The following is a 27,076-nucleotide window of genomic DNA, read 5'->3' on the forward strand; positions in this document are numbered from 1 at the left end:
ACAATACAGGTTTTGTGATGGAGCTTAGGTTGCCTACTTTTAGACTGCGGTGTAAATGAGTCTTGATGGCCTGGGAGCTGTTTGAATTCGGCTCGAGAAAGGTTCAAAAAAGTGAGGCTCGAGCGATTAAGGCCTCGTGTGGGGCCTCGCGTATGCTTGAAAGACTTGAAAGACGACAAAAGAAGACAATCATGCGATAAAAGTGTTTGATGCATTTGTTTATTTGGGAGGGTGGAGGAAGATCAGCCGTGGATGGTTTGTCTGTTTCCCTAAAATGCTGTGAGGATGACATTGCTAAAACAAATCCAAAAAAGGTGTGCACCTATTTTCTGGATCAGGTCAAAGTTTTAACACGGGTGGGTTACAAGTTAACTTAGCCAAAGTTTAGGTTCTCGCCATGTAAGTTTGGGTTTCATTTTTGTATAGTGCAGATGCGAAAAAGAAAAAGAAAAAAGTGAGTGAATTTGGCCTGCCTTGCTTATGAGTCGGGAGGATTTAGCTTCATGTCATGCCTTTTTTGAGATCAACATCACTACCAACCCAAGTATGAAAATGATGGATAACCAGTAATTCATTGTTTAAGTCAAAACAAAAATAGCTTTTGCACTTGGTCACACTACTAAACACACAGAAATCCATTGGATGGTGGGGTACGTTATAGCTCTGTCTAATTGAATTTTGCCGCAGTAAATTTTGTCCGTACAAAATAGCATACACAACATTTTTGACAAACGAGAAATTTAAATTTTTTATATTATTCTTATAAGTGAATAACTTGAAGTTAAATAGAAAGTCCTTTCATTTTCCCAAAATAGAATTATTGCGAGATGTCCAAACTGCCGACAATAGAATATTAGTTTATCCAACAATTTTTCCTTTTCACATATACAATGATTTGTCAAAAAGAATAAAACAAAAAAGAAAACAGTTTAAACAAAACAAAAGAAAATAAGAACTGCCTAGCTTCAGGACATTTTTTCCGGAAAGAAAAATAGAATGATGAAAACTGTTTATCATATATCATTCTCTTGTTATTTCCTTTACAATATCTAAACAGAAAAAGATAAATTGGCTTGCGTTACAAAAAGATACACAATGTGACCACTCTCAACTCTGCTTTCAGCGTCAGCAATCACCCAATACAACTGCAGCCAAATAGCAGTTGGGCCAAAAGAATTCTCTAGGATGTTCTTTCAGGTGTTATGAAAAAGAAAATCTTGAGAAAAGAGAGAGTGTTGACCCAGATGAGTCGCTAGCCGGACTTGGTGTTACGTCATTAGCTGCACGATATGCTTGTTGACATTTCACCACCTGCTCTTATAAACAAGGGTAAACAAGAAGCACAATGTTAAGTAAATTGCAATAGCATAAAAACTTGACAAATTAATCCCTAAACCGAAATGTGGTGTAATGCTACTACTATTATTGTCAGCACTGAAATGACAACACGAGCAATAATCGTGGTGTGTGATCATGTAACCCATTGATAAACACAAGGCACAAGAAACTCGAGATTTGAATCTCCAAATTCCACACCATCATTTCTATGATCCACCAAGACTAGTTCCAGAACTAAGGTACAGAATAAGAATTTCACCTCTTGAGGGCTGAATTGCAGAAGCATTGCAATGACAGGCAGTAGAGCCTCCACTTCACCTAGTCAGACAGCATTCAAAGTAAATCAAAATCATCAGAATTTCAAACATGCCTTGTAACTTGATATTCCTATCAATTAACGCAAGGAAAAATACAAAGTTCTAATAATCGATTTGTCGACATGTACCTGTTTCAAGAAGCTTCAAGATGACATTTTTCAGATATGTCATATCTACCCCCTCCCTTTTCTGCGTTCTTTCCATGTTGCGTAGCTCAGCCTTCAGCATGGCTTCCTGTAACCATCAGATTATAAACTATCCATCATCAGATAAAAGGAACTAATTATAAAAAATAAATAAAATAAAAGGGAAAAGAAATGGAAAAGGGCAAAAGAACAGATGACCTTAGCATGCTAGCTAGATTTCCTTATCCACTTTGCTTACTCCCCTTTATTTAAACTAAGCAGTCTACCCCCCATCCAGCACATTTCGAATAACAATACCTCATTCTCTCTTGCTATAGCCCATTTGAACATGTGGTCTTCTGACCACAACAAAGAACTTACAAGGTAACCCTCCTCAAAAAAGTTCAATTAAGATAAATTGCTCACTTCATGAGGTAGTCAAAATTTAATCACTACTAGTTGATTTTCTTGGCATATCATTCAAGAATTAAACTGGTTTCACATTTTCCAACTGACTTCTCACAACTAAACACATAAATTTCTTGTCATTTCTTGCAGCCTATTCATCCATCTCAATGTTGCTACTGCAACTATTCTGATTTCATAAAGACATTTCTCAACAAGAGTTCTGTGAGTCTGCATGGATGTACGGATAATAGAAATCATCAGAAGTCCAGTCATTTTATACCTGTTGGCTGTGAAGACGATTTTCCCGTTCAAGTTCCTCAATTTCCTCCTGAATCAAAACAATTATCAAAAACTGTACTGCATGAAAGTAAACAAAAAACTAATGTGGGAGCATAACATACTTGAAGAGCCAAAATATGCCTCTGTGATTGTGCCAGCTCCTCCTCTCTCTGAGCTTGTTGCCGTGCCAAAAGCTAAAATTTGAATAAAGACTATCAAAAAGGTAATTACTGCACTATTTCAACTTTCCTAGTTCAAGCAAAGTCTGAAGCAATCATTTATAAACTAGTAGTTTGTCTGGATGTACAAGATTGTTGAAAAAAATGAATAAAAAAAGAGAAGATTGTATATAGAACTAAATGAGGTTAAATATGACATATACATGATATTAGGATGCTTTAATATATTGTTTCGATTATCACCAGATCCAGCACTGCAAGCTGTCAGCAGCACTTTTCACATAATTTCATTTTCAGCTTTTAACTATGAAATGACATTTGGAAATCACTCTCCACATAATCAGACAATAATATTCATATATTGCTCTCATGCATCTCTTCCTAGTTCTATGCAGATAAACATTTGAGAAAATAAGTTTCTTGGGGAATCACCCATCTCCATCGAGAGCAGTGTGCTTTTTCAATAAATATAGACATCAAGAATTATCTAGACAAGTCTCATATGAGAAACAAGTGTCAAAGTTCACTGTACAGAAACATAATGAGCCTTTGTGGCAGCAATATTGCTAGGCAGGAACTATGACAAAAGTACACAAAAAAATCTGTACACGTAGGTAAACCAGCAATGTGTTGAAACTATCTTGTCTTTTATACACGATGTGTATTACATGGTTTTTCCAGTAATATATATATATATATATATATATATATATATATATTATATATATATATTTCTGGTTGATGGTTTGAGGTACCCTGATGATGTCATACCCAGCAAATTATAGTGTATGATAACTCCAAGGAGAGTGTTTTTACCAGAATCTGCTGTTCTGCAGCTGAGGTGCTTAAATTTGGTACATCCTGCTTTTTCAAGGCTGAAAATAGCAGCTCAAATAAAGGACAAGTTAGAAGCATGTCAAGCTTCAAATACAAATAACGGTTCAATTTCCTATAATACCATAAAGACTCTAATTCTAGCTCACTGAAATAGATTGGCAAAATATATAGGATTTCATACCTGTCATGTTATTTCCATTTTGATCAACCTGGCACACATGGTGAGACCAAGAGAAACCATTTTATAAGAGAATTTGACATACCATAGTGAGCTTTAAAATTAAGGTCAAAGGAGGAAAAGCTTACTTGTGATCTTGATTCCAAAGAGCTGCGGAGATTTTTATTATCATCAACAAGTTTAGAGATTTCTTTGTCCTTCTCCCCAATCATTCTATCAGCAAGGTCACGAAATGACTCGTGCTCCTCCTGCATGTTACAAATGCAATTAATCCATTAAGAAGTACTTGCTTTATGTAAGCCTGGAAAAAAAGGAGCGGAAGGTGTTGGGAGCAGTAAAATACCTTCAGCTTTTTATACTGTAGCTTGAATTCTTCCAATTCTCTTTGTATATCTTGTCCTGAAGAAACTTCTTTTTCTGCCTTCAATGCCTCGTATCTAGCTGCAAATATTTATAAACTCTAAAATTGTTTCCAATCTCAATCATATGCTGCTTCAGAGGAAAGGCAGCAGAAAGGATGAAAATAATAATTAGAAAAAGATTAGGAAATTAATCATAGATATATTACATTTCCACGATTCTTCCAAGTTCTGAAGGTTGGTTTCCCATGCTTCTTTCTCTAATTGGTGGCGAGCATTGGCAGAATCAAGTTTTATTTCTATGCTCTTAATCTGCTTCTTGGAATTGTTCAGTGCTGCATCTCTGAAATAATTGGAATTGTTAAGTGTAAGACAGATGATCTTCACTACCCAGATTTTCAAGATCTGAGGTCAAAATACTGTTGAAGCACAGTATTCCGGAAGGGATAATAAAATGTGACAGTATTGCCAGCAAAAGAAACACAGGCTATCAAAGAGACATATGTTGATGACAACATTGTAAAAATAATGACAACGAGAACGTGAATTAGCGCTATTATGACACAAATACACAATAAAAAGGAGGTTAAAAAAGAGGGACAAACATAGATAATCAGAAGGAAGTAATTCCAGACATTGAAAAGATAAGCTCAAAGCACAATCATACAAATTCAAGCCTCTTTCAAATTATCTATTTAAGGTACAATAATGAGTTGTCAAGCTAAGGAATATGCAACCTAAAAATTATAAATGCAGGAGTAAAGCATGATATAGAACTGCCATTTTGGAACAATCTACTAAAGCAATATGAATATGCCAATATATCAATGAAATGCTTGGAGGGAGGCATACATCTGAGTGTCCGAAAGGAATGGAAACAATTGCTTCAACCTCGTCATACAGGACACCAATGATATTAGTAACAGGTAACGTGTTGCCCGTCCAAGAACATAAAGAGTTCAAGAGCATTAGATTAGGGATTGGAGTGACAGAGAGATTAGAGACTAGATCCAAAAGAACGGAGCATACAAACATGCATGAGAATCACCCTCGTGATACACATGCAGCACTATGACAGACCTGTCCCTTTCTGAAAATTTTTTATGTCCCCTTAACTTGTACAAACATGGACTACCATTTTACTATCTACCTCAATAATTGCATGCCCATAGTTCTACTGTAATTCCACGTAAAGAGAATGGCAGAGACAGATTTCAATAAAGATACTCCATCATTAAAATTTTGAGAAATTAATTCACCTCTCAGCGAGCTCTTTATCACGATGAGCCAATGCATCTTGAAGATCCTGAAGAGCCTTGTCCCTTTCTGCAGATATTATTGACACTTCTTTTTCAGCCTCCTACAGGGCAAAAGAAGTTTCATCAGCAAATGAAAATATGTGAATCAGCCACTTTTACGACAATTAAAGGCAACCATGGGCATGTACTTTTAGTGCTTCCTCCAAGACTCTAAGTTGTTCAGAGTCCATTGCTGCAGCTAGCTCTGAATCTTTTCTCTGGAGAAGTGCATGAGCACGAACTTTATATGAGGAAAATTCAGTTTCAAGTCGGTTGATCTGCAACATTTAAATTGACAAAGAAATGTATCACATCAGGATTTCAGAAAATTTATATCTGTATTTCCTGTTAGGAGAGTATTAACACAGAAATGTATGTGTTACTAATGGAAGAAGTTCCTGGGTGTGCTCAAGTTTTACTCTGAGGTTTTGTTCTCAGTACTTAAATGAATAAAGGCAGATAAAAGGTCCAATGAGGAAATTTCTACAGTCAATTCAAAAAATAACTGCAGGTTATCATCCTATACATGTTCACTTGAACCACCACCTCTATTTTGAGGTCTGCTTGAGAGACTACAGCCCAGTATATTATACTATTATGCAAAGAAGAAACACTAGGCTTCCATTCTTTTCTTTTCTCGTGTTGATTTGATGGTGGAGGATTGAATCAAAAATACAGAAGAAAACTGCCTTAGGTTTAGGAGTTTCAATAATAACTATGCTCAAACACAGATGCCTTAGCCATGGGAAAGTAAGTTCAATCCACAAGATGTCCGAGTTCCTAATAATAGAGATTGCTCTTCATGAATTTTTAGTTTACTTCTTAGAGCACCCTTTCAACAAAGACATTACAACTGTACTTGGAATATTTGGCTCAACTGATTGACAGATCTTTTTTTTTTGTTTTTTTTTGTATAGGTAGGATTGAGATCAAAGGACCAATTTGTCTCATCATGAGCTCTTCTTGCAGCAATTAACACAGATTTTGAAGGAACATTTCTTTTCAGATTGACATGAACTAAAGATAAGAACACCCTCACTACTACTACAATGTCAATCATTGTATAAGCTCTCTCTCTCCCTCTCTTATTCCAAGATGAAGTTGTGGAAAAACAACTGGATACCTCCTCTTTGGCAGCCAACAGTTCAGCATCTTTTTTATTTAGCATCTGCCTTTGCACCGACACTTCTGATTCCAGCTGACCTGCCCAATATTCAAAGCATGAATAATTCAACTAACGAGCAAAAAAGCTAAATAGAATTGAAATAATGAGTTGTACATACTTCTCATTTTAGCTGCTTCAATTTCAGCACGTATGCAGTTACTCTCAGCAATTTCAAGTTTCATTTTGAGACCCTGGGAAGCCGCTTCCCAGCTCTCCTTTTCTTTCTCCTGAAAGTATGACACACATTAAGGAAATAGAAGTCCTAAAATACATGCATGTAGATTAGCTAATACACATAATAATGAAAGAACAAATGTACATATGTGGCAAAAAATTATCTCCATTTTCTGAAGGAATCACAAAATGGAAAGCAAACCAATGATCTTCACAAGATAGAATGGATGATATTCCAAAAACAAAAGAATTATTTATTAATTGCCCAATAAAGATTTTCTTTTCTTATAGATAGGTTGTCATTATAAGGATTTGGGACTATAGCATCTCCATGATCTAATAGGCGCCTACCACCCCATTAGTGCAGTGTGTAGTCCAATGAAAAAATGGTGATCAGCTAGTGCTCACACCATGATGCTCTCCAATGATTGTTATAAGCTGGTCATTTTGATCAGAAGAATTATCTTAAAACCGCATCAAAGTAAGACAAACAGACAAAAAGTGGAATATATGTGGAATGCGCTTACGGCAAGCAAATAATCTCAATATAAATTTTGCAAAAAATATTTTCCTAAGATACATACTGTGCATTTTCTGGCGTTTGAAGCACTCAAGAAAATTTGTCAAGAGGGAAGTCATTTCCGAAATTTAAAAAATACATCACAATGAAAGGGAAGCACAAAAAAACAGATCAATTAATCTACCCAATAATCAGTGGTCACCATTGCCATCACCATCGGCTATTGCCAACCACCACTGATCATTGGCAGTGTCCACCGGTTGCCAACAACCACCTGAATTTACCATTTTTACGCATTTTTTCTCATATTTAACAATATAAGTACAGAAGTTTTCTCATATTTAACAATAAATTAATTTTCAATGTTGAAACCAAATAACATAAAATGAGTTCTTTGGAAAGTAATTTTCAAGAAAAACATTTTTATGGGAGAATATTTCGCAGAACAAATAGAGAGTCAGTAAGACTAGGGAAAACTTTTTACAACTCAAAAAAGTAAAAAATAAAAATAAAAGAGACCTTCAGTACATATACTAGACCATACAACATTTCAGGGAAAATATCAGTCCATTAAGGTATTCAATTTTTCAATCTAAATATTTAACTCACATGTTCGTGTTTTTGGTGAGCAAGCTCTCCCTTTACACTTTCCAAAGCAGCTCTAAGCCGAGCCACTTCACCACTTGAAGCAGCATCCATCTCTGCAATTTCAGACTCTTTCTCTGCAATCAGCACCTGCAGAAAGATAGCCTGGCCAGTTGAACTTATCTCTCGATTTCCAGAATCAAGCAGCATCTATCTAAAACTAGTTCCTTGCACACTTTTAAAGCCAAATGTTATCTTCAGCTGGTATTTGTCTACTAAATGTTAAGAATGAAGTTTTTTTAAGAAAAGAAATCGAATACTAAGGGAGAAAATACAACCACTGCTTCAAGCCTGAACCATTAATGAGTCTCACCTGCAATGAAGATATAGTTTCAGTAGCCTTGGTCCTATCAGCTAAAGCATCATTGAGTTGGCCTTCCAAATTCTCTATATTCTAGCAAACAGAAACAAACTTCAGGCAAACATTCTTCTAAAAACAGAATGGCAAGTAAAGCAACTGCATCTCAACAGTTGAAAAAAAATATGCCTTAAAAACAATTTACCTTCTGATGTTTAGCAGATAGTTCAGCTATTGAAGCTTGCCTTTTCTCTTCTGCAGATTGCAGCAGACCTCTCATGTCTTCTAACATCTGAAAATTGCAGTGTTATATACAATATGGGTAAAAAAGGAAAGAATATCATTTTTCAGCATGCATGAGTAAACAGAAAAGGTACAGACACAAAATGCTTGGAAGAGTTTAACAGAAACTAGAAAATTAGTAACTAAAAAGTAATTTGCTACTAAATTGGAGGAGATACATGCTGAAAAAAAAATTTGTACTAATGCATTAGTAGGAAAAGAATATGGCCTGGTGAAACACAACACACTGCATCTTAATTTGTGACAAGATATGACATAACACAAGTCACCAAAGATCCCAAACATAGTTATCATTGACACTGAAGTGCAGAAACTAATCTTGGTTGCAAATATAATAGGACTTAAGTGAATAAAGAGAAAATTGAGAGGTTTCAAAATAAATTATAGCTTTGGATGGGCATTAGGGACATCTACAAACAAAAATAGCCATGTTGTGTGAAGAGAAATTCTCATTCATGTGTGAAAAAATAGTTACAGGCCTATTTATACTTAGGACTAAGATTATAAGTAAAGACCTAAGCTACACTTAATCTCCTAAAATACACAACTAACAAGACAACAATGAGTTTATCATGAACATAAGATAGAAAACACACGCGTGCACACATGCGCACGCACATATACATATATATCTGTGCATGTTTGTGTGGCTATTGGTATATATATATATAAGCATATCATAACCATTCAGCACCTGCTCTTTCTCCAAAAGTGTCTGTTGTAATGCCTCAAGAGCATTCTCCTTAGGTTGAAATGAACGGCGCAACTCCTCAATATTGTCGCGGAGTCTGGAAATTACGTAATTGTTACTATTTGGAGAATAAAATGGAAACAAGAAAAAGATATGAAAAATCCAAATTCAACTATAGAGACATTTGTTCCCTTACCACCCCACAGAATAACATTAAGAGCCATATAATGCATGAGAAAGTCATGTAAGTAAGTTTCACCTATCATGGAGATTTATTCTAATAAGCTTACAGTACCTAACTAACTTTTATCAAGAGATCACAAGTTGACAGCAGTGATCAGGACGTTACCACAATTGTTCATTAATCTGCTTAAAATTAAAAAGTTTCAGCCGGAAAAATATGGAGAAGGATAAATTTTAGTCCTCATATTAGATCAGAAATGACAACTCTAGTGAATCCTCTCTCTCTGCCCTACCTAGAGAAGGAAGAAAAACACATGGCTGTTTATGCGCACAGAGGCACAAGCTGATGGAGAGTTTGCTAATAATTTAATGGGGACAGATATATAATGTAAAATCAATTATAAAGACAGTTTTCTCCATCAAATTTATCTAGAAGCGGAGTCACAAATTTGCAAGTGATGAACAGGCACAACATTCTGATATTTGAGCACAAATTATCTAAATGTGCAGTTTTTTTGTTTTCCTCCTTTTTTTTTCTTTTTTTGAGGAGGACAGAGAGGGATAGAGGAAGGGATTGACCAACGAATAGATAGAAAAAATGTAGCGAAATAAATATTTTACTTATTGTTGGCACTTCTTAATTGCTGCCTCTCTGCATCCATTGCTCTCAATGCATCATTCGCTTGTTGCCTAGTGCGCTCCAGCTCTTGCTGCAGTGCTGAATGCTGGGATGATGCTCGCTCGGCCGTTTCATTTACATCACGAAACCTGGCTTCGAGATCATCCTTTTCCTGAAAAAGATAATCTCAAAGCAACAATTGAACTCAGTTTCTGAACAATTACAAATAATCCCTTGAAAAGAAATATATTTCTTAGTAGAGTTGCAACCTTTAAACCACCCACAAAAAAAAAAAAAAAAAAAAAAAAAAAAAAAAAAAGAAAAAGAAAATGAGGAGGTGACACTTGAAAGCTAAATGATTTCCCCTTCCTAAAGTTTTCCATTAAACCCATGCACATAAGGGCAGTATGGTGAAATAGTTTTCAGTCTAGATTTGTCCCTCAGCCTCCATTATTAGATTTAAAGGCTCACACTTCTGTTTGTCTTTACTTGATTCACTAGAATATATACTAAAGGAAGAGACTTGCCATGGAAACCAGGGGGAGAGAGAGATAAGGAAGGAGGGAAGACTGTCCTAATCACTACGAATAACAAAGATTCACAAAATTTTTGCAATACACTTTCAGACAAGAAACAAAAAAGGATACTCATGTCCAAGATATAAAAGTGTTATAGGAAATGCTAAAGAAGCATTTTCCATTGAATTTAATAGAGCCTTTTTCATTGGTTTTTCTGTTTCCTCTGTTTTTGTCTGGATTCTGGAAAATGAATTCCCAAGAAGGTTCAATGACACAGTTCCAGAATGGTTCTACAAATGGACATGGAACCAGTCAAATCATTCACGTTTTCGTGAATTTAATAGAGCCTTTGTCATTAGTTTTTCTCTTTCCTCTATTTTCATCAGGAAAATGCATCCCCAAGAAGGTTCAATGACAGTTTCAGAATGGTCCTATGAATGGATATGGAACCAGTCAAAACATTCATGTGCTCGTGTCTGAAAAATGTGAATAAAAAAGTAGATAACATTTTATATTAACTCAAACATCTCTAGCCCTTTCGATTTGGACAGATAACAGAGTATACACTATCCTTCTTTCCTCCATTTTACTCTACATATAATAGTAGTTTAAAACACAAAATAAGGGTGTGCAAGGAAAATGATCCAGAGACAGAAGTTACCTTCTGAACCTCTTGAATCCGCTGTTTCGCTCGTTTATGAAGCCTTTGAAATTTGGAATCGAGCTCAGAGTACTTCTCTTCACGCTCTTTTATTTCTTGATCCAACTTCTGTTGAGCTACCCAAAGAAACCATGCTATGTATTTAGAGTTTCAACAAAGAAGGATAAAATGATTGTGATATTATTCCTCAAACTACTAAACTTTAGCATCGTGCAATGCAGCAATTGCAACAACTTCCTTTTCTTATTTAAGATTTTCACAAAACAACATAGAGCACAAGCCTCTGTCCAACAGATATAAACATTTGTTTCCATCAACATCAATACAATTTCATCGGTATTGAAGATAATATAAAAAATCCCAAATAAACAGACAGAATCCGACCTTCAGTAAGCTTTGTGAGGAGCTCCTGGGCTTTTGCATCCGCTTCAGAGTATGCCTCACGAAGATGATTCAAAGCCACCTCTGCAGCACCACGTGTTTGTTTCTCTTCACTAAGTTCTCTACTCAAAGACTCAATCCTTTGACGAAGTTCTTCCACATCAGTAGATCCCACAGTTTTCTGATCACTTACTTCTGTTCTCTGTTGTGACTCCTCACTTGCTGATTGATTATTTTTCAAACCCTCAAATTGTGATTTCAAGAACTCATTCTGAAACTTAAGCTCAATAACCATTTGTACAAGCTGCTCCTGTGTATTTTCTACCAATGGAATGCCATCATGCAACCCATTTTCCTTCACAAGATTTTCATTCTTTCCATGGGGTATATCAGACAACTGTTTCTCAGGATCCAAAGGAGAATCTTCTGTCTGAGTTTCCGTTGTTTCACCAACATTGCCTTCCCCCATTGACATTGTAGCAATCTTTGAGAACAACTATATTTCCCAACTTCTAAACTCTCACCTGTTAAAAACAAGTGGAAGAACTAAAACAGAGGGTATATCACTGTAACTGTAACCATATAATCCACTCCATGGCATAGTAATGACAAAGCAAGCTAAACAAAAACCAAAACAGAAAAGTCAGAGAAGAAACGGCATTACAATTAGAACATGAGAGAAGCACAGAAACACCAGATATGAGAGTTATCGCAATCCTAACACAGCTAATTACGGACTTTTATTACTTCACAGACATAAAGTTACTTCTGCAACTGAATTATGCAAATTTGACACAAATCGCTCATATGTCGAATAATTTAGATAGAAATAAAATTGAAAATAAGCAAATGGAAATTCATTGGATCTTCTTTACATTTGAAAATTCAATAGCTACAAAACGCAGGAGATCCAAACTCATCTAGAACTAATCAAATTTATAAATAATCAATATACTGAGTTAAAGTATAAAACAAAATACCAATATGAAGAGGGAAATGCAGTGACTCTACCTGTTCTTATAACCGTATAACGGGAGATCTATCAAGTTAAAATCCCTAATCTTGGTTCAATTTTAATTAGGGAATTCAATTGGGATTCGATCAACAATGGACATGGATGAAGATCAGAAGATGGGATCTGAAGCTGTCTACTATCTAGCGCGCGAGGGCCGATTAGAAAACGTTGCCGTTTTTACACGCCCCCTTGTTTCCTTTCCTGCACATGCGCAGGGCAGTTTTGTTATTTTGATTTTTGAGAATTGTGGAATTTCATAATTATGGTTCCGTCATTTGGAATATTCAGTTTCATTCATTTTCAGTTAGGTTAATTTATGTTTCCCGGTGGGCTGGGCCTTAAGTACAGCCCACTTTCATTTGTCCGTTAAAATGTGAACTCCTGAGTAGTCCTGCCATCCTGTTTTTCTTTTCTATTTTTTTTTTTTTAATAAAAGTCTCCTGTATTAAAAGTTAAAACTAATGTTGGTCGAGCATTTGGATGATTCAGTTTAAGTTTAAACCAAACCAAATTACTATGAAAACCAAATGAACCGAATCAATTTGATCTTTATAATTTTTTTTCTGATTTTATATAATAAAATTAGTCTACACACTTTTTTTTTTCATGGAGTAAGAAGTCTCTGTTCCGAGTCTTTTTATGATAAGAATTTTCACCGATTTGCGTGCATTTCACAGCAGTATATGCTAGCCCATGAACCATTGAACAAAGAAAATCGAAAAACCATACCAATTTTTCATAACCAAACCCATCAGGATGAACGTTTAGGCCTTTATTTATAGTAGAAACAATACAGAAACCAGGTTCTCCAGCTAAAAACCTGTTGAACCTTGAATAATAATGGCAAGAGAGCTCAACGTCTCAGCCTAGGTATTACAAGCGTGTGACTACAAATGATTACTCATTACAACACCATATTAAATTTAATCTTTAGCTATCTTTTATGAGGTTCTGTTTCTCCTGCGGTTCACTCTTGAACTTGCATCGATAGAGAAGGTAAATGATTACATAAATCTCTCAAGTTTCTTTGTCTTTTTTCCCCTGATCAAGACCTCCTGAAAAGAATTATTTTTGATTCAGTAATAAATATGAAAAAAGAATGTAGTAAAGACTACACCGATATTTGTATGCTCGATGCTTACCAAAAAATAGAATTAGTGAGCACCTAATCCAGAGGTTTTAATTAAAGCTCTGAGAAAAGCAATGACATCCCAAAATTTGATAGCTTTCTTGAATTTTTTAAAAACCAAATGAAATAGTGTAGGAAAAAAAAAAAAACACAGGCTTGCACTTACCACTTGATATTCCCTCTTTAAAAGTAACAGCAACAAGTTTAAAGAATTCTTTCGAGGCATCTGCATATTCAAACATTATTCACAATAAGAATCTACATCTTTCGATCATATTTTAAATGCCAATCTCAACTCACATTGAGGAACATAGGCATATAGTTCACATAATATACTGTTTTCTTCTGTCAACTGTCTTTTACTGTTCCAATAGTGGTTTTAAATGCTAATTCTGTCGTGAATCTCCCATACCATCCTCCATATTAACCAGGAACTATCAGGTCCATAATTTTGGCCAAAGCACTCTTTCATAAATCTAATCATTTAATAAGAATTTCTATATGCTCGCTAAACTTGAAAGGCAGTTTTGTTCTGTAACACTAGCAATTTTTCAGCTTATAAATGATAAACCATTAAACCAAAACAAAATGAGCGTATGCCTATCTCATAAGAGTTTTAGCTAAATGCTGGAGACAGAACCTTCAGTCGCAATGGAAATTGTAGATTTCTGAAGAGAAGTGATGACTATAAGTCTATGCTCATGCACATTACATACCATGCTTCATTGTAAGAGATGGATCTTTCCCAACCACATATCCTATCAACTTTGCTGGTGTTCCTGCCATCATGCTTGAAAACAGCACCCGAAAAAAGAAAGCACAAAACCCAGATTATCATTATGGTTAAAGTAATTTTACAAAGTACTGCTTTGGACAATGCTGATAAATTAGGAATTGGTATCCTACCTGTGTGGGTCAACATTTTTTAAGACAAGAGAACCAGCAGCTATCATTGCCCCTTCACCTATTTTTATATTCCCAAGTATCGTTGCACATGCTCCAATCAGTGCACCATCACCTACTTTGGGATGGCGATCACCAACTTCTTTCCCAGTCCCTCCTAAAGTAACACCCTGCAAACATCTTAATTATAAGCATAATACAATCTCAAATAAACAAGCTGTTGGAGACTAGGACTTGGACAGATTTATATGGATTGATTATTGAATGAATTCCACTGACTAGCAGTCAGTAAAGGTTTGAAATTTGACATTTTTTTTTGGGAGAGAGAATGCCTTTTCTCAATGGGCCAGAAAGGCAGGCATTAAAAAGCTCTGACGAAAAGGAATTTATGACATTTCTGAACAACAAATTTATACCAACAAATAACAAATGTGAAAATGAAAAAAAAAAAAAAAAAAAAAACTTCTCAAGGAGAGATGTGGAAGCACTTCAGAAAGCATTATACCTAACTAACCAAGGTAACTGCATAGAACAATGTGAAGACAACCACACGAACTATGAGTTAAATAATAGCAAAAGTGAAGAATGAGGCTGACTCACATGCATCAATGAGACCCTGTTTCCTACAACAGCAGTTTCCCCAATAACAACACCAGTCCCATGATCCAATAATATCCCCTCTCCAATTTTGGCAGCTGCAAAGTGAATGGAAATGATATAATATACCCTTAGACAATAGCAAGAAATAATCTTCATTGTTTGACAAAAAAACACAAAGGCAAAAAGCACTATTCAAGGATAAAATTGATTAATCTTCAACTTGTTCTTTTGATTTCAGCAAAGTTTTCTTAGCAATATAATATACAACTACTTTCTACAATTGGTACCAGCCAATTACACATGAACGGTGCCACTCTAATTTTACTCAGTCTCAATGATATGCATATTGATGAAAATGGCATAGGACATGTCAGAAAGAAAAGAATGTACCTGGATGTATGTCAATTCCAAAAACCTGGACAAAGTAAGCATAGTGTTACAAGGATATAAAACAAAACTTGGAACCAAGAAACCTATGGTGTTACTATTAGTTACTGTAATGCCCATATGAAGTGTCAGACAAGTATGGAACTACCTCACTGATTCGACTTTGTAATGCCAAGGCCAATATTTTTCGCCCCTGGTTCCACAACACATGTGCTACTCGATAGGACTGCAAAGAATGGTAACCCTGAAAAGCAAAATAACTAGTCAATTGATAGTCAGCTTGTCTATTTTAGTTCCAACACTTCATAACCATACAAGCAATAAGATAGAATTATCATATCAAAGAGCCAACAACCCCTACAAAAAATTAATTTAAAATAAGAAAACAAAATATAGCAGTATTAAAGTAAAGAGACACTTCTGATCTCTGAAAGGGAAAAGAAAAATACCTTAAGATATAATAATGTTGAACAATATGATAAACAAGCAGGATCCCGGTCTTTGAATGCCTAGAAAAAGGAAGGAAGATGCGGTAAATTACAATCACATTCACCACTTGTATCAATGAATGATCACCAACAGGGAATGAACATATTCTGTGAATTACAAATTAAATTACCTGCATGTCTAGGCGAATTGAATGCTTAATACGTCTATCATGCATTATTACATGAGAAATTATATCTAACAATTGAGTTGCCAACAAAGTAGGATTTTGAAGCCGATTCGCGAGAACAAATGCCAATGCTTGCTCCAAGCGATCATGGGATAAGATACTGGCATACAAGAAGCTACTTAGTATGGGTTCTTTTTCTGCCTGCAGGATTACATGAAAGCTATAGATGTATGAGAATTATCAAACAAATAAATCCTCAGACACAAAACAGTTCGTATATTGTTTTCGGTTCCACCCATTTGTCTGAATCATAAAATTCATATATTCATCCAAAATAATCAAAGCAGCAAAGAATACCCCTCCCTATCTCCAAAATAATAACAGAAGCCTGTATGATCAATCATGCTTCAAGGATGCATTGATTTTAAATTCAATATGAATTTAGAAAGGAACAGAAACAAATTACTAAAAATTATCAAAATGGATTTATTTATTAAATCTTTTAGGCAACACTTGATATTCTCTCACTGTGTATTTATGATATTACTGGTTTAGACACACGTAGCAACCATAGTACTATTGTTCTTGCAGCAACTATAAGATACACAAACACATCACTAGAAGTTTTATAATAGCTAACTATACATTACATCAAAACTTGAAGTACTACCACCAACCCGAATGAATTGAAACTCACAAGTTGGTGGTATAGTAATGATTGAAAACTCGATTGATTTTCCACGCTAATCAAGCAAATCTAATTTCCATGAAAGGGTAAATCAATCTATATAAGATTGAATATTAAAACTCAAAATAAACACTGTACCAAGGACAAGGTGCCATGCAAGAATTTCACATAATTAAGCCTATAAACCTTAACTTCACCGCACAAAATTAAAAAAAAAAAAAAATCCTTTCTTTACCGATACATAACCAACCCAATAACAAAAGCAATAAAAAATAACGAAGTGAGTACCTCCAACTTAGCCTCTTCTCTCACAGCGTCCCAAATCGGGTCGCCCGAATCACCAGGCGATACAACAAACTCGGAGTCTGGCTTCGAAAACCCCATTGCATAAACTGGAAAGACCTTCTCAATAGGAAAAGGAGTAGAATTGGCCTCTGCTTCTCCATTTTCTTGGTTGTCTTTCAAAGATAAGCGCCTGGAGAGCATTTCAGGAAGAGAAGAAGAAACCCAGCAGCTCTCCTCGCTTAAACAAGCCATGAGAAGAAGAAGAAGAGAAGCTATGGATTGATTGATATAGATAAGAAAGATGACATCTCATGAATATTTTTACGAATGAGAGGGAGACGGCTTAGAAGAGCAGCTAGCCAGGTTTCATTATGCTGTTAGTTTTGGAGAAAGAGGGAATGCAGGTGAGAGGGATATAAAGATGTGAGCGAGAGCTACTCTTGTCTATGAGTAGCGGAGTGGTGGTGGCTTTACTTTTTTTTCAGTTTTTCTATGCTTCACAAATATATGCCTCTATCAATTTTTATTTATTTTTTATTATTATGTAAATACCAAAATCAAGTATAAAGTAGTTGATGCATGAAATTATATCCTAGGACAACTTTAGGACATAGTAATTTATCCTAGTAACTTTTTTTCTTATTGGGGATCTAAAATCATTTTTTATTTGATATATAATAATAATAATAATAACAATGTAAATTCCTATAGGCAAAAATTCTAGTGGAGGACTAAATTATTTTCAACTTTTATTATTTCTTGTCATACTTACCTCTTCCATGGATATTTTTCTTTTATATCCAACTCTTACCTTTATGAAAGTTAACCATAGAATTCAAGTATTTTCTTAATGTATAGTTAAAAATATTATCACTTAAAAAAAATTATTTTTTGTTGGTTTTGAGTGCGCTGGTAGACCACATTTAGATAAGTTGATCTCTTCTTTTAATTGATTATATTAGGCAATGGCTATTCAATTAACTTTTAACGTTTTGACTAAATATTATTTTTATAGTGTTTGATAACATAGCGTTTGAACTAACTTTTAGATAGCATTTTATAAAATATTAACCCTTTAGCTTTAGTGTTTTATGAAAAACTAGCTTTTAGGTAGGGTTTGATAAAATGTTAACCCTTTAGCTTTAACGTTTTATAAAAAAACTACTCAAATAACTAATAATTAAATGCTGCTAAAATAGCTAATTTTGCATCTTAGATTAAACTTGTCTATAATGAATTATGACCTTAGATCGTATCTGAAACGACCCGAAAATTTAATTTCGTAGAATTTTCATTTAAAAATTAATTTTTTTATTTCAACCAATGAGATTATACCACTAGTATTTTATTATTGCTAAACTGGACCCATAAATCAATTTGATTTTTTGAAAACCAAGCGAAAAACTCGAAAATCAAGCAAATTGAGCCAAATCATAGAATTAGACCAAACCGGTTCGAATCGAACCGGAATGGTCTAGAAGCTTTAGAATTCTCCTTCTTTTCTTTTTTTTTCTTCTTTTTCTTTTCTTCTTCGGGGGAACAGCGTCGACCCACCCTCCTCTTCTCCTCCTCTCGTTTTTCCGACCGCCTGAGACCAGTGCCGATTCCGCCTCAGCCATTGCCTCCCTGCCGCTGCCGCCTCCTCACCGCAGCGTCTCCGGTATCTCTCCCTTTCTCCCTCTTTCCGTTCGATTTCAGCGCAAGACAAAGAGAAGCAGGAGGCTGTGTAATCGCGAATCGAGCTCCACCTGCGATTCCGGCCACCTGAGTGTGAGTCACGTCGACCTGAGCTCCTTGCTCCGTCCCTTCGCCGTTCATTTTCTCTCCTCTCTTCCGGCGAGCACAGTAAGAGTGAGCTGCGATTTCACTTCGATTGGCAGACTCCTTCAGCGCTAACCTCTGCTTCTCCGGCAAGACCAACTAAAGACCGGCCGATTAGACCCTTCCATTGTCGCTAACAGCTTCGCCGGCCACTGTTTTCGTCAGTTCCGATCAAGCTAACGCCGGCAGAGCTGGATTTCGGGTATTTGGGTTACCACCGATGACTTAAACCGGAAATTATTCAACTTCCGATGCATTTTGTAGCCAGGTAAATTAATTTCAACCCGTTTCAATACATTTCATGAATTTTGATCATGATTAGGAGAGTTGATATAGAAATGGAAATTCTTAGCTACTGTTATGCAAATTAACTAAGAAATGTTGATAAATATTATTAATGGGAGCTACAGTCTAAGTTTTGGATAAGTTAAATAGGATATATATACTATATATGCTAGACCATTGAGGAAATTTTGATTAAAAATGAAAGATTTGAAGCATAAATTAAGCTATTGCGGAAAATTTAGACCCTAGCTTTTATTGTTTATGCATTCTTTAAGGGAATTTGGTTTTTTTTTACTTTAGTCTGAATTAATAGCTAATTTAATGGGTAAGCATGAATAAGGAGATTTTAGTTTAGAAATAAGTATAGCGTGAGGGTGGCAGCAACCAATATTGTTAATTGGTTGAACTATTGTTGAACTATAAACCAAATGAAGTCGTGAATTAAGTTCTTAGTGCGGTAAGCATAGTATATAAGTTTAAGCAAGGGAGAACCTAGTGTTTGATGGGCAGTAGCTATTGCAGATAATTGATACCATTTTATATATAAACTAATGTAATAATGGACGTACATATATTTTCAATGTTTTTATATGATTAGTATTGGTTATATCTAGAAAGGGAATTTTTATGTCAAGATGGAGAAAGATTCATGAAGCTTTAATTGATATATAGTTAAGTTGTTAATTGGGTTACTTAGAATATGCCTTTATTAAATTGTAATTTAATTGAACCATCGGTTCTTAATAGCTAGTTTAGAATTTAATAAATGTTTAAGGACGTTGTTGACATCTTAAGTAAAGAATGGTTGATAATATTATTGGACCAGGTTGAAAGTTACTTTAAATTGTAAATTTATAGTTGAGTGTGACATTGCTATTTAAGGAGGACGGGTGTTTAAATTGGTTGATCGCCCGATGGATGGGCTGTGTGATTGATGATTGTTAAGTATATTATTGTGATATTTGAATAGGTAAATAGCCCAATTTTTAGGGGAGGTGCTACCGAAATTTCGATAGAACTTAGACTAGTTTTAGTTAACAATATAAAGTAATAAGTTTATTTAGAATAATTCTATAACTTGATACATAATAAATAAAGTATTCTAATTATTTTACTATCATCACTATTTACTTAATTATTCAATTACTTATTTATTTTCATTATTATTATTATTTCTATCATTGTTGTTTATTGTTAATATTATTTATTTATTTGCATTTGAGTATGAATGTCTAATTGTGCATTGCATTCCGATGTTTAACTTTGCAATATTTCTGCAATTAATTGCAATGCTTGATTAGTTGTGATGTGACAATGCCTTGCTTTGTTTGTGTGGAATTGGGATGAAGTGGGTCACCATGGGTTTGTGAGACTGTTTCTGTTATACGGATCCTGATTCTGATTCTGTTATATTCTGATTCTGTTATATGGATCCTGATTCTGTTTCTGTTAGCCGGGTAAATGGGAGATCGGCGCCCCCGTGTGCACCTACCGTTACCGTTACTGTTAACCACAGGTTGGCTTCTTTATTGGGCGCACCGGATAATCTAGATTTGATCGCAGCCCGCAGGGTGGCCTCCTGTTGTGAGCGCCTGATGATCTAGATTTGATGGAGACGACCGGGTTGCCTCCTGTTGGTATGGAAAAGAAAAGAGAGAATGGAAAAATAATGAGAGGGCTGGTCAAGTGAGGATTAGACCGGTCGGCCAGTATGGGGGATCGGCTCCCTGGTGCACATGTGAGAGGATGAGCCATGTGGGAGGACGGCTCATCGGGGGTTCGGTGACTCCACTGACTAATTTCCACGTGATGTGATTATATGAAGATGTTAATAATTGTGAGTGCTGGTGATATGCCATTTGTGTGACTGGCTGTGTGAGCATATACCTAGTCGGATGACTAGGTTGATATATTTATACAATTGTGTGAATGCATGTGTTGTGCAATAATTATTATTCATTAATAAACTCACATCTCTTTTGTTCAAATCTTTCAGGAAGTAGCATTTTCTAAATCCCAGTTATAACTCTGCTCTTCACCGTTAAAATGAAATTCGCTAATTTTAGTATTGATCAATTAAATAGATAAATGTCCGAAGACTTATATGTATACATCCGTCAGTAAACTCCGCAGTTATAGAACTTGTATACTTTTAAGTTGTGTATTATTATAGATGGAATAATTCTGTGAGCCTGTATTATAACTATAGTGTATTGTAAGCAGGGAAATTTGTAAATGTTTAAAATTTTACTGAGATAGCAAATTTGTAGTGTTTCAGGCTTGCTACGGGCCTCGGGGGCCTTAAGCTTACCTGGGCCCTAGTGCCGGTCCGGCCCATGGAAATGGGTCGTGACAAAGTTGGTATCAGAGCTTAGGTTAGGGTTCTAGGACACAACTGCGGAGTATAGGAAATTTCTTTATGTTGGGATCGGCCGTAACCAACATAAGGAAGGAAACTTGTGATTTTCCTCCCTAAGGAATAGAGTAATACCTGATGGTAGTGGATTGGCCTGATCACCCAGTACACTACTTTTCATGCGAGCTCTATTCCTATAGTGAATAGGATGGTGTAGAGAATAAATAGATTTTTCATTTGTATGGTGGATTGATGAATTTTGGGTGATTAGGAATCGGTATTTTAGTATTCAGTTCGGCTACTGAATTTCTTTAAAATTTCTTTTTATTGTTTTATTTACTTGATATTGATATTTAAATTTAAAACCTCATTTTTATTTTGAATTCAAATTGTGTTATGATAAATAAATTGAAAATTGATTATTTGTATAGAAAATTATTTTTGAAAGTTGTCTATTTATATCACGGGGCCAGTTAGGTAAAACAACAAGGTAAGTTGATCGTGAGTATGGTTAGAACTTAAAAGGAAAGTTTTAAGAAGAACAAGATTAAAGGTAGTAATGAGAAATGATGATGTTAATAAGAAGTAAGTAGACAATTAATAGTTGAAATAAGGACACAAATGTTGGAAAAGTTTGAGGAGACAACTTTAGTTTAGAAGCGAGGTTGCAAAATAAATGGAAGGAATAACATTAGGAATGGACTTGAATGGTTTAAGGATATAGAAATGGTATATGTAACAAGGTGTAATATATGCTAGGAGCAAGTGGTAGACAAATCAAAGTAATTTATAAATATCTTACTCGACTTGAATAAGAGAATATTGTTTGATTAAGGACAAATGAGATAGGTAAGTTAAATATAAAGTTGACTCAAGTTAGTGATAGGTAGACGTATGGCTAATTAAGACTTTTAATTAAACGTTAAGACTATAGTTTAGAAAATTCTAGTCCATGACATGGACAGAAAAGTGAGAAGTTATTAGTATATATGCATTAGGCGATAAAAAGCTAATGAGATTGATTTGATGTGATATTTGGGTGTTAAGATAGCATTAGGTCAGGACTTAAGAAATTTTTATAGAAGACATTTGTATTGATGTGTAATTTGATAAAAGCGTATAGTTAGAGTAAATAATAAGTTTTAGATCGAAATGTTGGTGATTAGATAGATCACGATTAACAATGATTAATAGACGAAATAATTAATAAGAATACTCTAATATATCTAGAATGGATTAATAGGCAACATAAGCACAATGGAAGGTTATCAAATGAGATTTGGGTTATTAACTGAAATTTGAACAATTAAAAGATGTTATTATGAAAGTCGATTTTAGTGGTAAGTATTAAGATAACTTGAGGAATAAGTACCAGAAAGAGACGCTGGCGGTTAAGTGGAAGGAGTGAAAATTTTTATAGGAGTGAAATAGCTAGGGGCCACAGTGATCTAGGAGCTATATAACAGATGAACTAGTCTATGGTAAAGATATCATAGGGACAATCAAACTGGTATAGATGAGAAACAAAGACAGTTATTTCGAAGTGCCCTATGATATAATAGACAACGGAAGTAACAGACGATTTTTCTTAAAGTTTTGAATTAAAGTAATAAGTTCTTGAATATTTGATTAATAAGAGTTTTAGTAAGTATATATGTAAATTAAATGAGATAATTTTTATCACTATATATAAAATCAAATTTCAATTATTTTTAGTTTTCGTAAGCTATGTATTATTATTATTATTATTATTATTATTATTATGCATGTTACTGCTAAACTCGGTTTTATTGAATGACTTCCTAAAGATTTCAGTAGCTGACTGATAATAGAAATTGGAGGTTATAGTAATAGACTTAAGTTTCCTGTGAGTTTTAATCAAGTGACAATAGATGTAATAGATGGTTGAATGAATACATTTTGAGTGTGATGGAACCTTGTTTGCTAGTTTAAGGGGTTTGAGTTATAATGAAACCATCCATTCATTATTCTTGGATGTCAATCAAATGATAATTTGTTTGTTAAATATCCTTACATGCTTTCTTTTCTAGTTGCATTCCTATTTCTTGCTTATTTCTAAAATTCGAGGACGAATTTTTATAAGGGGGGGAGATTGAAACGACCCGAAAATTTAATTTCGTAGAATTTTCATTTAAAAATTAATTTTTTTATTTCAACCAATGAGATTATACCACTAGTATTTTATTATTGCTAAACTGGACCCATAAATCAATTTGATTTTTTGAAAACCAAGCGAAAAACTCGAAAATCAAGCAAATTGAGCCAAATCATAGAATTAGACCAAACCGGTTCGAATCGAACCGGAATGGTCTAGAAGCTTTAGAATTCTCCTTCTTTTCTTTTTTTTTCTTCTTTTTCTTTTCTTCTTCGGGGGAACAGCGTCGACCCACCCTCCTCTTCTCCTCCTCTCGTTTTTCCGACCGCCTGAGACCAGTGCCGATTCCGCCTCAGCCATTGCCTCCCTGCCGCTGCCGCCTCCTCACCGCAGCGTCTCCGGTATCTCTCCCTTTCTCCCTCTTTCCGTTCGATTTCAGCGCAAGTCAAAGAGAAGCAGGAGGCTGTGTAATCGCGAATCGAGCTCCACCTGCGATTCCGGCCACCTGAGTGTGAGTCACGTCGACCTGAGCTCCTTGCTCCGTCCCTTCGCCGTTCATTTTCTCTCCTCTCTTCCGGCGAGCACAGTAAGAGTGAGCTGCGATTTCACTTCGATTGGCAGACTCCTTCAGCGCTAACCTCTGCTTCTCCGGCAAGACCAACTAAAGACCGGCCGATTAGACCCTTCCATTGTCGCTAACAGCTTCGCCGGCCACTGTTTTCGTCAGTTCCGATCAAGCTAACGCCGGCAGAGCTGGATTTCGGGTATTTGGGTTACCACCGATGACTTAAACCGGAAATTATTCAACTTCCGATGCATTTTGTAGCCAGGTAAATTAATTTCAACCCGTTTCAATACATTTCATGAATTTTGATCATGATTAGGAGAGTTGATATAGAAATGGAAATTCTTAGCTACTGTTATGCAAATTAACTAAGAAATGTTGATAAATATTATTAATGGGAGCTACAGTCTAAGTTTTGGATAAGTTAAATAGGATATATATACTATATATGCTAGACCATTGAGGAAATTTTGATTAAAAATGAAAGATTTGAAGCATAAATTAAGCTATTGCGGAAAATTTAGACCCTAGCTTTTATTGTTTATGCATTCTTTAAGGGAATTTGGTTTTTTTTTACTTTAGTCTGAATTAATAGCTAATTTAATGGGTAAGCATGAATAAGGAGATTTTAGTTTAGAAATAAGTATAGCGTGAGGGTGGCAGCAACCAATATTGTTAATTGGTTGAACTATTGTTGAACTATAAACCAAATGAAGTCGTGAATTAAGTTCTTAGTGCGGTAAGCATAGTATATAAGTTTAAGCAAGGGAGAACCTAGTGTTTGATGGGCAGTAGCTATTGCAGATAATTGATACCATTTTATATATAAACTAATGTAATAATGGACGTACATATATTTTCAATGTTTTTATATGATTAGTATTGGTTATATCTAGAAAGGGAATTTTTATGTCAAGATGGAGAAAGATTCATGAAGCTTTAATTGATATATAGTTAAGTTGTTAATTGGGTTACTTAGAATATGCCTTTATTAAATTGTAATTTAATTGAACCATCGGTTCTTAATAGCTAGTTTAGAATTTAATAAATGTTTAAGGACGTTGTTGACATCTTAAGTAAAGAATGGTTGATAATATTATTGGACCAGGTTGAAAGTTACTTTAAATTGTAAATTTATAGTTGAGTGTGACATTGCTATTTAAGGAGGACGGGTGTTTAAATTGGTTGATCGCCCGATGGATGGGCTGTGTGATTGATGATTGTTAAGTATATTATTGTGATATTTGAATAGGTAAATAGCCCAATTTTTAGGGGAGGTGCTACCGAAATTTCGATAGAACTTAGACTAGTTTTAGTTAACAATATAAAGTAATAAGTTTATTTAGAATAATTCTATAACTTGATACATAATAAATAAAGTATTCTAATTATTTTACTATCATCACTATTTACTTAATTATTCAATTACTTATTTATTTTCATTATTATTATTATTTCTATCATTGTTGTTTATTGTTAATATTATTTATTTATTTGCATTTGAGTATGAATGTCTAATTGTGCATTGCATTCCGATGTTTAACTTTGCAATATTTCTGCAATTAATTGCAATGCTTGATTAGTTGTGATGTGACAATGCCTTGCTTTGTTTGTGTGGAATTGGGATGAAGTGGGTCACCATGGGTTTGTGAGACTGTTTCTGTTATACGGATCCTGATTCTGATTCTGTTATATTCTGATTCTGTTATATGGATCCTGATTCTGTTTCTGTTAGCCGGGTAAATGGGAGATCGGCGCCCCCGTGTGCACCTACCGTTACCGTTACTGTTAACCACAGGTTGGCTTCTTTATTGGGCGCACCGGATAATCTAGATTTGATCGCAGCCCGCAGGGTGGCCTCCTGTTGTGAGCGCCTGATGATCTAGATTTGATGGAGACGACCGGGTTGCCTCCTGTTGGTATGGAAAAGAAAAGAGAGAATGGAAAAATAATGAGAGGGCTGGTCAAGTGAGGATTAGACCGGTCGGCCAGTATGGGGGATCGGCTCCCTGGTGCACATGTGAGAGGATGAGCCATGTGGGAGGACGGCTCATCGGGGGTTCGGTGACTCCACTGACTAATTTCCACGTGATGTGATTATATGAAGATGTTAATAATTGTGAGTGCTGGTGATATGCCATTTGTGTGACTGGCTGTGTGAGCATATACCTAGTCGGATGACTAGGTTGATATATTTATACAATTGTGTGAATGCATGTGTTGTGCAATAATTATTATTCATTAATAAACTCACATCTCTTTTGTTCAAATCTTTCAGGAAGTAGCATTTTCTAAATCCCAGTTATAACTCTGCTCTTCACCGTTAAAATGAAATTCGCTAATTTTAGTATTGATCAATTAAATAGATAAATGTCCGAAGACTTATATGTATACATCCGTCAGTAAACTCCGCAGTTATAGAACTTGTATACTTTTAAGTTGTGTATTATTATAGATGGAATAATTCTGTGAGCCTGTATTATAACTATAGTGTATTGTAAGCAGGGAAATTTGTAAATGTTTAAAATTTTACTGAGATAGCAAATTTGTAGTGTTTCAGGCTTGCTACGGGCCTCGGGGGCCTTAAGCTTACCTGGGCCCTAGTGCCGGTCCGGCCCATGGAAATGGGTCGTGACAGTATCTTTTTTTTCTTTTGTATATAATTAAAAATACTATTGTTTCAATAAAAAAATTTATTTTTTATTAATTTAATCTATAAATGAATTTATGGAGCGGTAAATTAGGTCTATGCAAATCAATCTCACAAACATATGCATAGCACATTGCAATACACTTTTTTTTTTTTTTTTTTGAGCAAAAAGACATAGTACTAG

The 27,076-nt window shown here is 35.0% G+C and overlaps 2 protein-coding genes and 2 long non-coding RNA genes across 8 annotated transcripts; 2 read left to right on the forward strand and 2 right to left on the reverse strand.

Annotated features, from left to right (window-relative positions):
• Positions 1 to 997: 997 nt before the first annotated feature.
• ATGRIP (Golgi-localized GRIP domain-containing protein) lies at positions 998 to 12,719 on the reverse strand. 4 transcript variants are annotated; one of them, XM_089720457.1, is made up of 22 exons: positions 12,488 to 12,719; positions 11,480 to 12,000; positions 11,096 to 11,211; positions 9,919 to 10,088; positions 9,118 to 9,211; positions 8,326 to 8,412; positions 8,136 to 8,216; positions 7,787 to 7,912; positions 6,602 to 6,710; positions 6,442 to 6,521; positions 5,468 to 5,596; positions 5,280 to 5,380; positions 4,230 to 4,363; positions 4,005 to 4,102; positions 3,790 to 3,909; positions 3,665 to 3,692; positions 3,463 to 3,521; positions 2,590 to 2,661; positions 2,469 to 2,516; positions 1,784 to 1,889; positions 1,598 to 1,656; positions 998 to 1,311 (listed from the first exon to the last, which is right to left on the reverse strand). In XM_089720457.1, exons 2-22 carry the CDS (start codon positions 11,949 to 11,951, stop codon positions 1,201 to 1,203), a joined length of 2,400 nt encoding a protein of 799 aa, XP_089576583.1. In that variant the 5' UTR covers positions 11,952 to 12,000; positions 12,488 to 12,719; the 3' UTR covers positions 998 to 1,200. The 4 variants fall into 4 exon arrangements, with proteins under 4 accessions (XP_089576583.1, XP_089576584.1, XP_012065370.1 ...); XM_089720458.1 differs by having other exon boundaries at positions 11,480 to 12,022; XM_012209980.3 differs by having other exon boundaries at positions 11,480 to 12,094.
• Positions 12,720 to 13,242: 523 nt separating this feature from the next.
• Positions 13,243 to 17,578, reverse strand: LOC105628549 (serine acetyltransferase 4). 2 transcript variants are annotated; one of them, XM_012209979.3, is made up of 11 exons: positions 17,103 to 17,578; positions 16,130 to 16,327; positions 15,960 to 16,019; positions 15,659 to 15,754; positions 15,514 to 15,538; positions 15,124 to 15,218; positions 14,527 to 14,693; positions 14,337 to 14,410; positions 13,787 to 13,846; positions 13,634 to 13,682; positions 13,243 to 13,546 (listed from the first exon to the last, which is right to left on the reverse strand). In XM_012209979.3, the coding sequence occupies exons 1-10, from the start codon at positions 17,349 to 17,351 to the stop codon at positions 13,675 to 13,677; spliced, it is 1,032 nt and encodes a 343-aa protein (XP_012065369.1). In that variant the 5' UTR covers positions 17,352 to 17,578; the 3' UTR covers positions 13,243 to 13,546; positions 13,634 to 13,674. The 2 variants fall into 2 exon arrangements, with proteins under 2 accessions (XP_012065369.1, XP_012065368.1); XM_012209978.3 differs by lacking the exon at positions 13,634 to 13,682.
• Positions 17,579 to 18,382: 804 nt separating this feature from the next.
• LOC149496598 (uncharacterized) lies at positions 18,383 to 21,853 on the forward strand. The gene is made up of 2 exons (XR_016320313.1): positions 18,383 to 19,188; positions 21,202 to 21,853. It is a non-coding gene; the product is annotated as an uncharacterized LOC149496598 (long non-coding RNA).
• A 1,704-nt stretch (positions 21,854 to 23,557) lies between these two features.
• LOC149496599 (uncharacterized) lies at positions 23,558 to 26,949 on the forward strand. Its single transcript, XR_016320341.1, has 2 exons — positions 23,558 to 24,507; positions 26,521 to 26,949. It is a non-coding gene; the product is annotated as an uncharacterized LOC149496599 (long non-coding RNA).
• Positions 26,950 to 27,076: the final 127 nt, after the last annotated feature.

The sequence above is a fragment of the Jatropha curcas genome, chromosome 4 (assembly GCF_041381405.1).
Source record: "Jatropha curcas cultivar XTBG-Jc1 chromosome 4, XTBG_Jcur_1.0, whole genome shotgun sequence".
In the NCBI taxonomy this organism is placed as follows: domain Eukaryota; kingdom Viridiplantae; phylum Streptophyta; class Magnoliopsida; order Malpighiales; family Euphorbiaceae; genus Jatropha; species Jatropha curcas.

What these genes read in the sequence shown, in the direction of transcription:
- ATGRIP (XM_089720457.1), bottom strand. Translation starts at nt 11,951, where the DNA reads ATGTCAATGGGGGAAGGCAATGTTGGTGAAACAACGGAAACTCAGACA. An exon ending in TGAAGCAGCTAAAATGAGAA is followed by an intron (nt 6,522 to 6,601) that starts GTATGTACAACT and finishes AATATTGGGCAG; the next exon opens with GTCAGCTGGAATCAGAAGTG. An exon ending in CTTGGAAGAATCGTGGAAAT is followed by an intron (nt 4,103 to 4,229) that starts GTAATATATCTA and finishes AAATATTTGCAG; the next exon opens with CTAGATACGAGGCATTGAAG.
- LOC105628549 (XM_012209978.3), bottom strand. Translation starts at nt 17,351, where the DNA reads ATGGCTTGTTTAAGCGAGGAGAGCTGCTGGGTTTCTTCTTCTCTTCCT. An exon ending in AAAAATGTTGACCCACACAG is followed by an intron (nt 14,411 to 14,526) that starts GTAGGATACCAA and finishes GCTGTTTTCAAG; the next exon opens with CATGATGGCAGGAACACCAG. An exon ending in ATCTCTTACAATGAAGCATG is followed by an intron (nt 13,847 to 14,336) that starts GTATGTAATGTG and finishes TTGAATATGCAG; the next exon opens with ATGCCTCGAAAGAATTCTTT.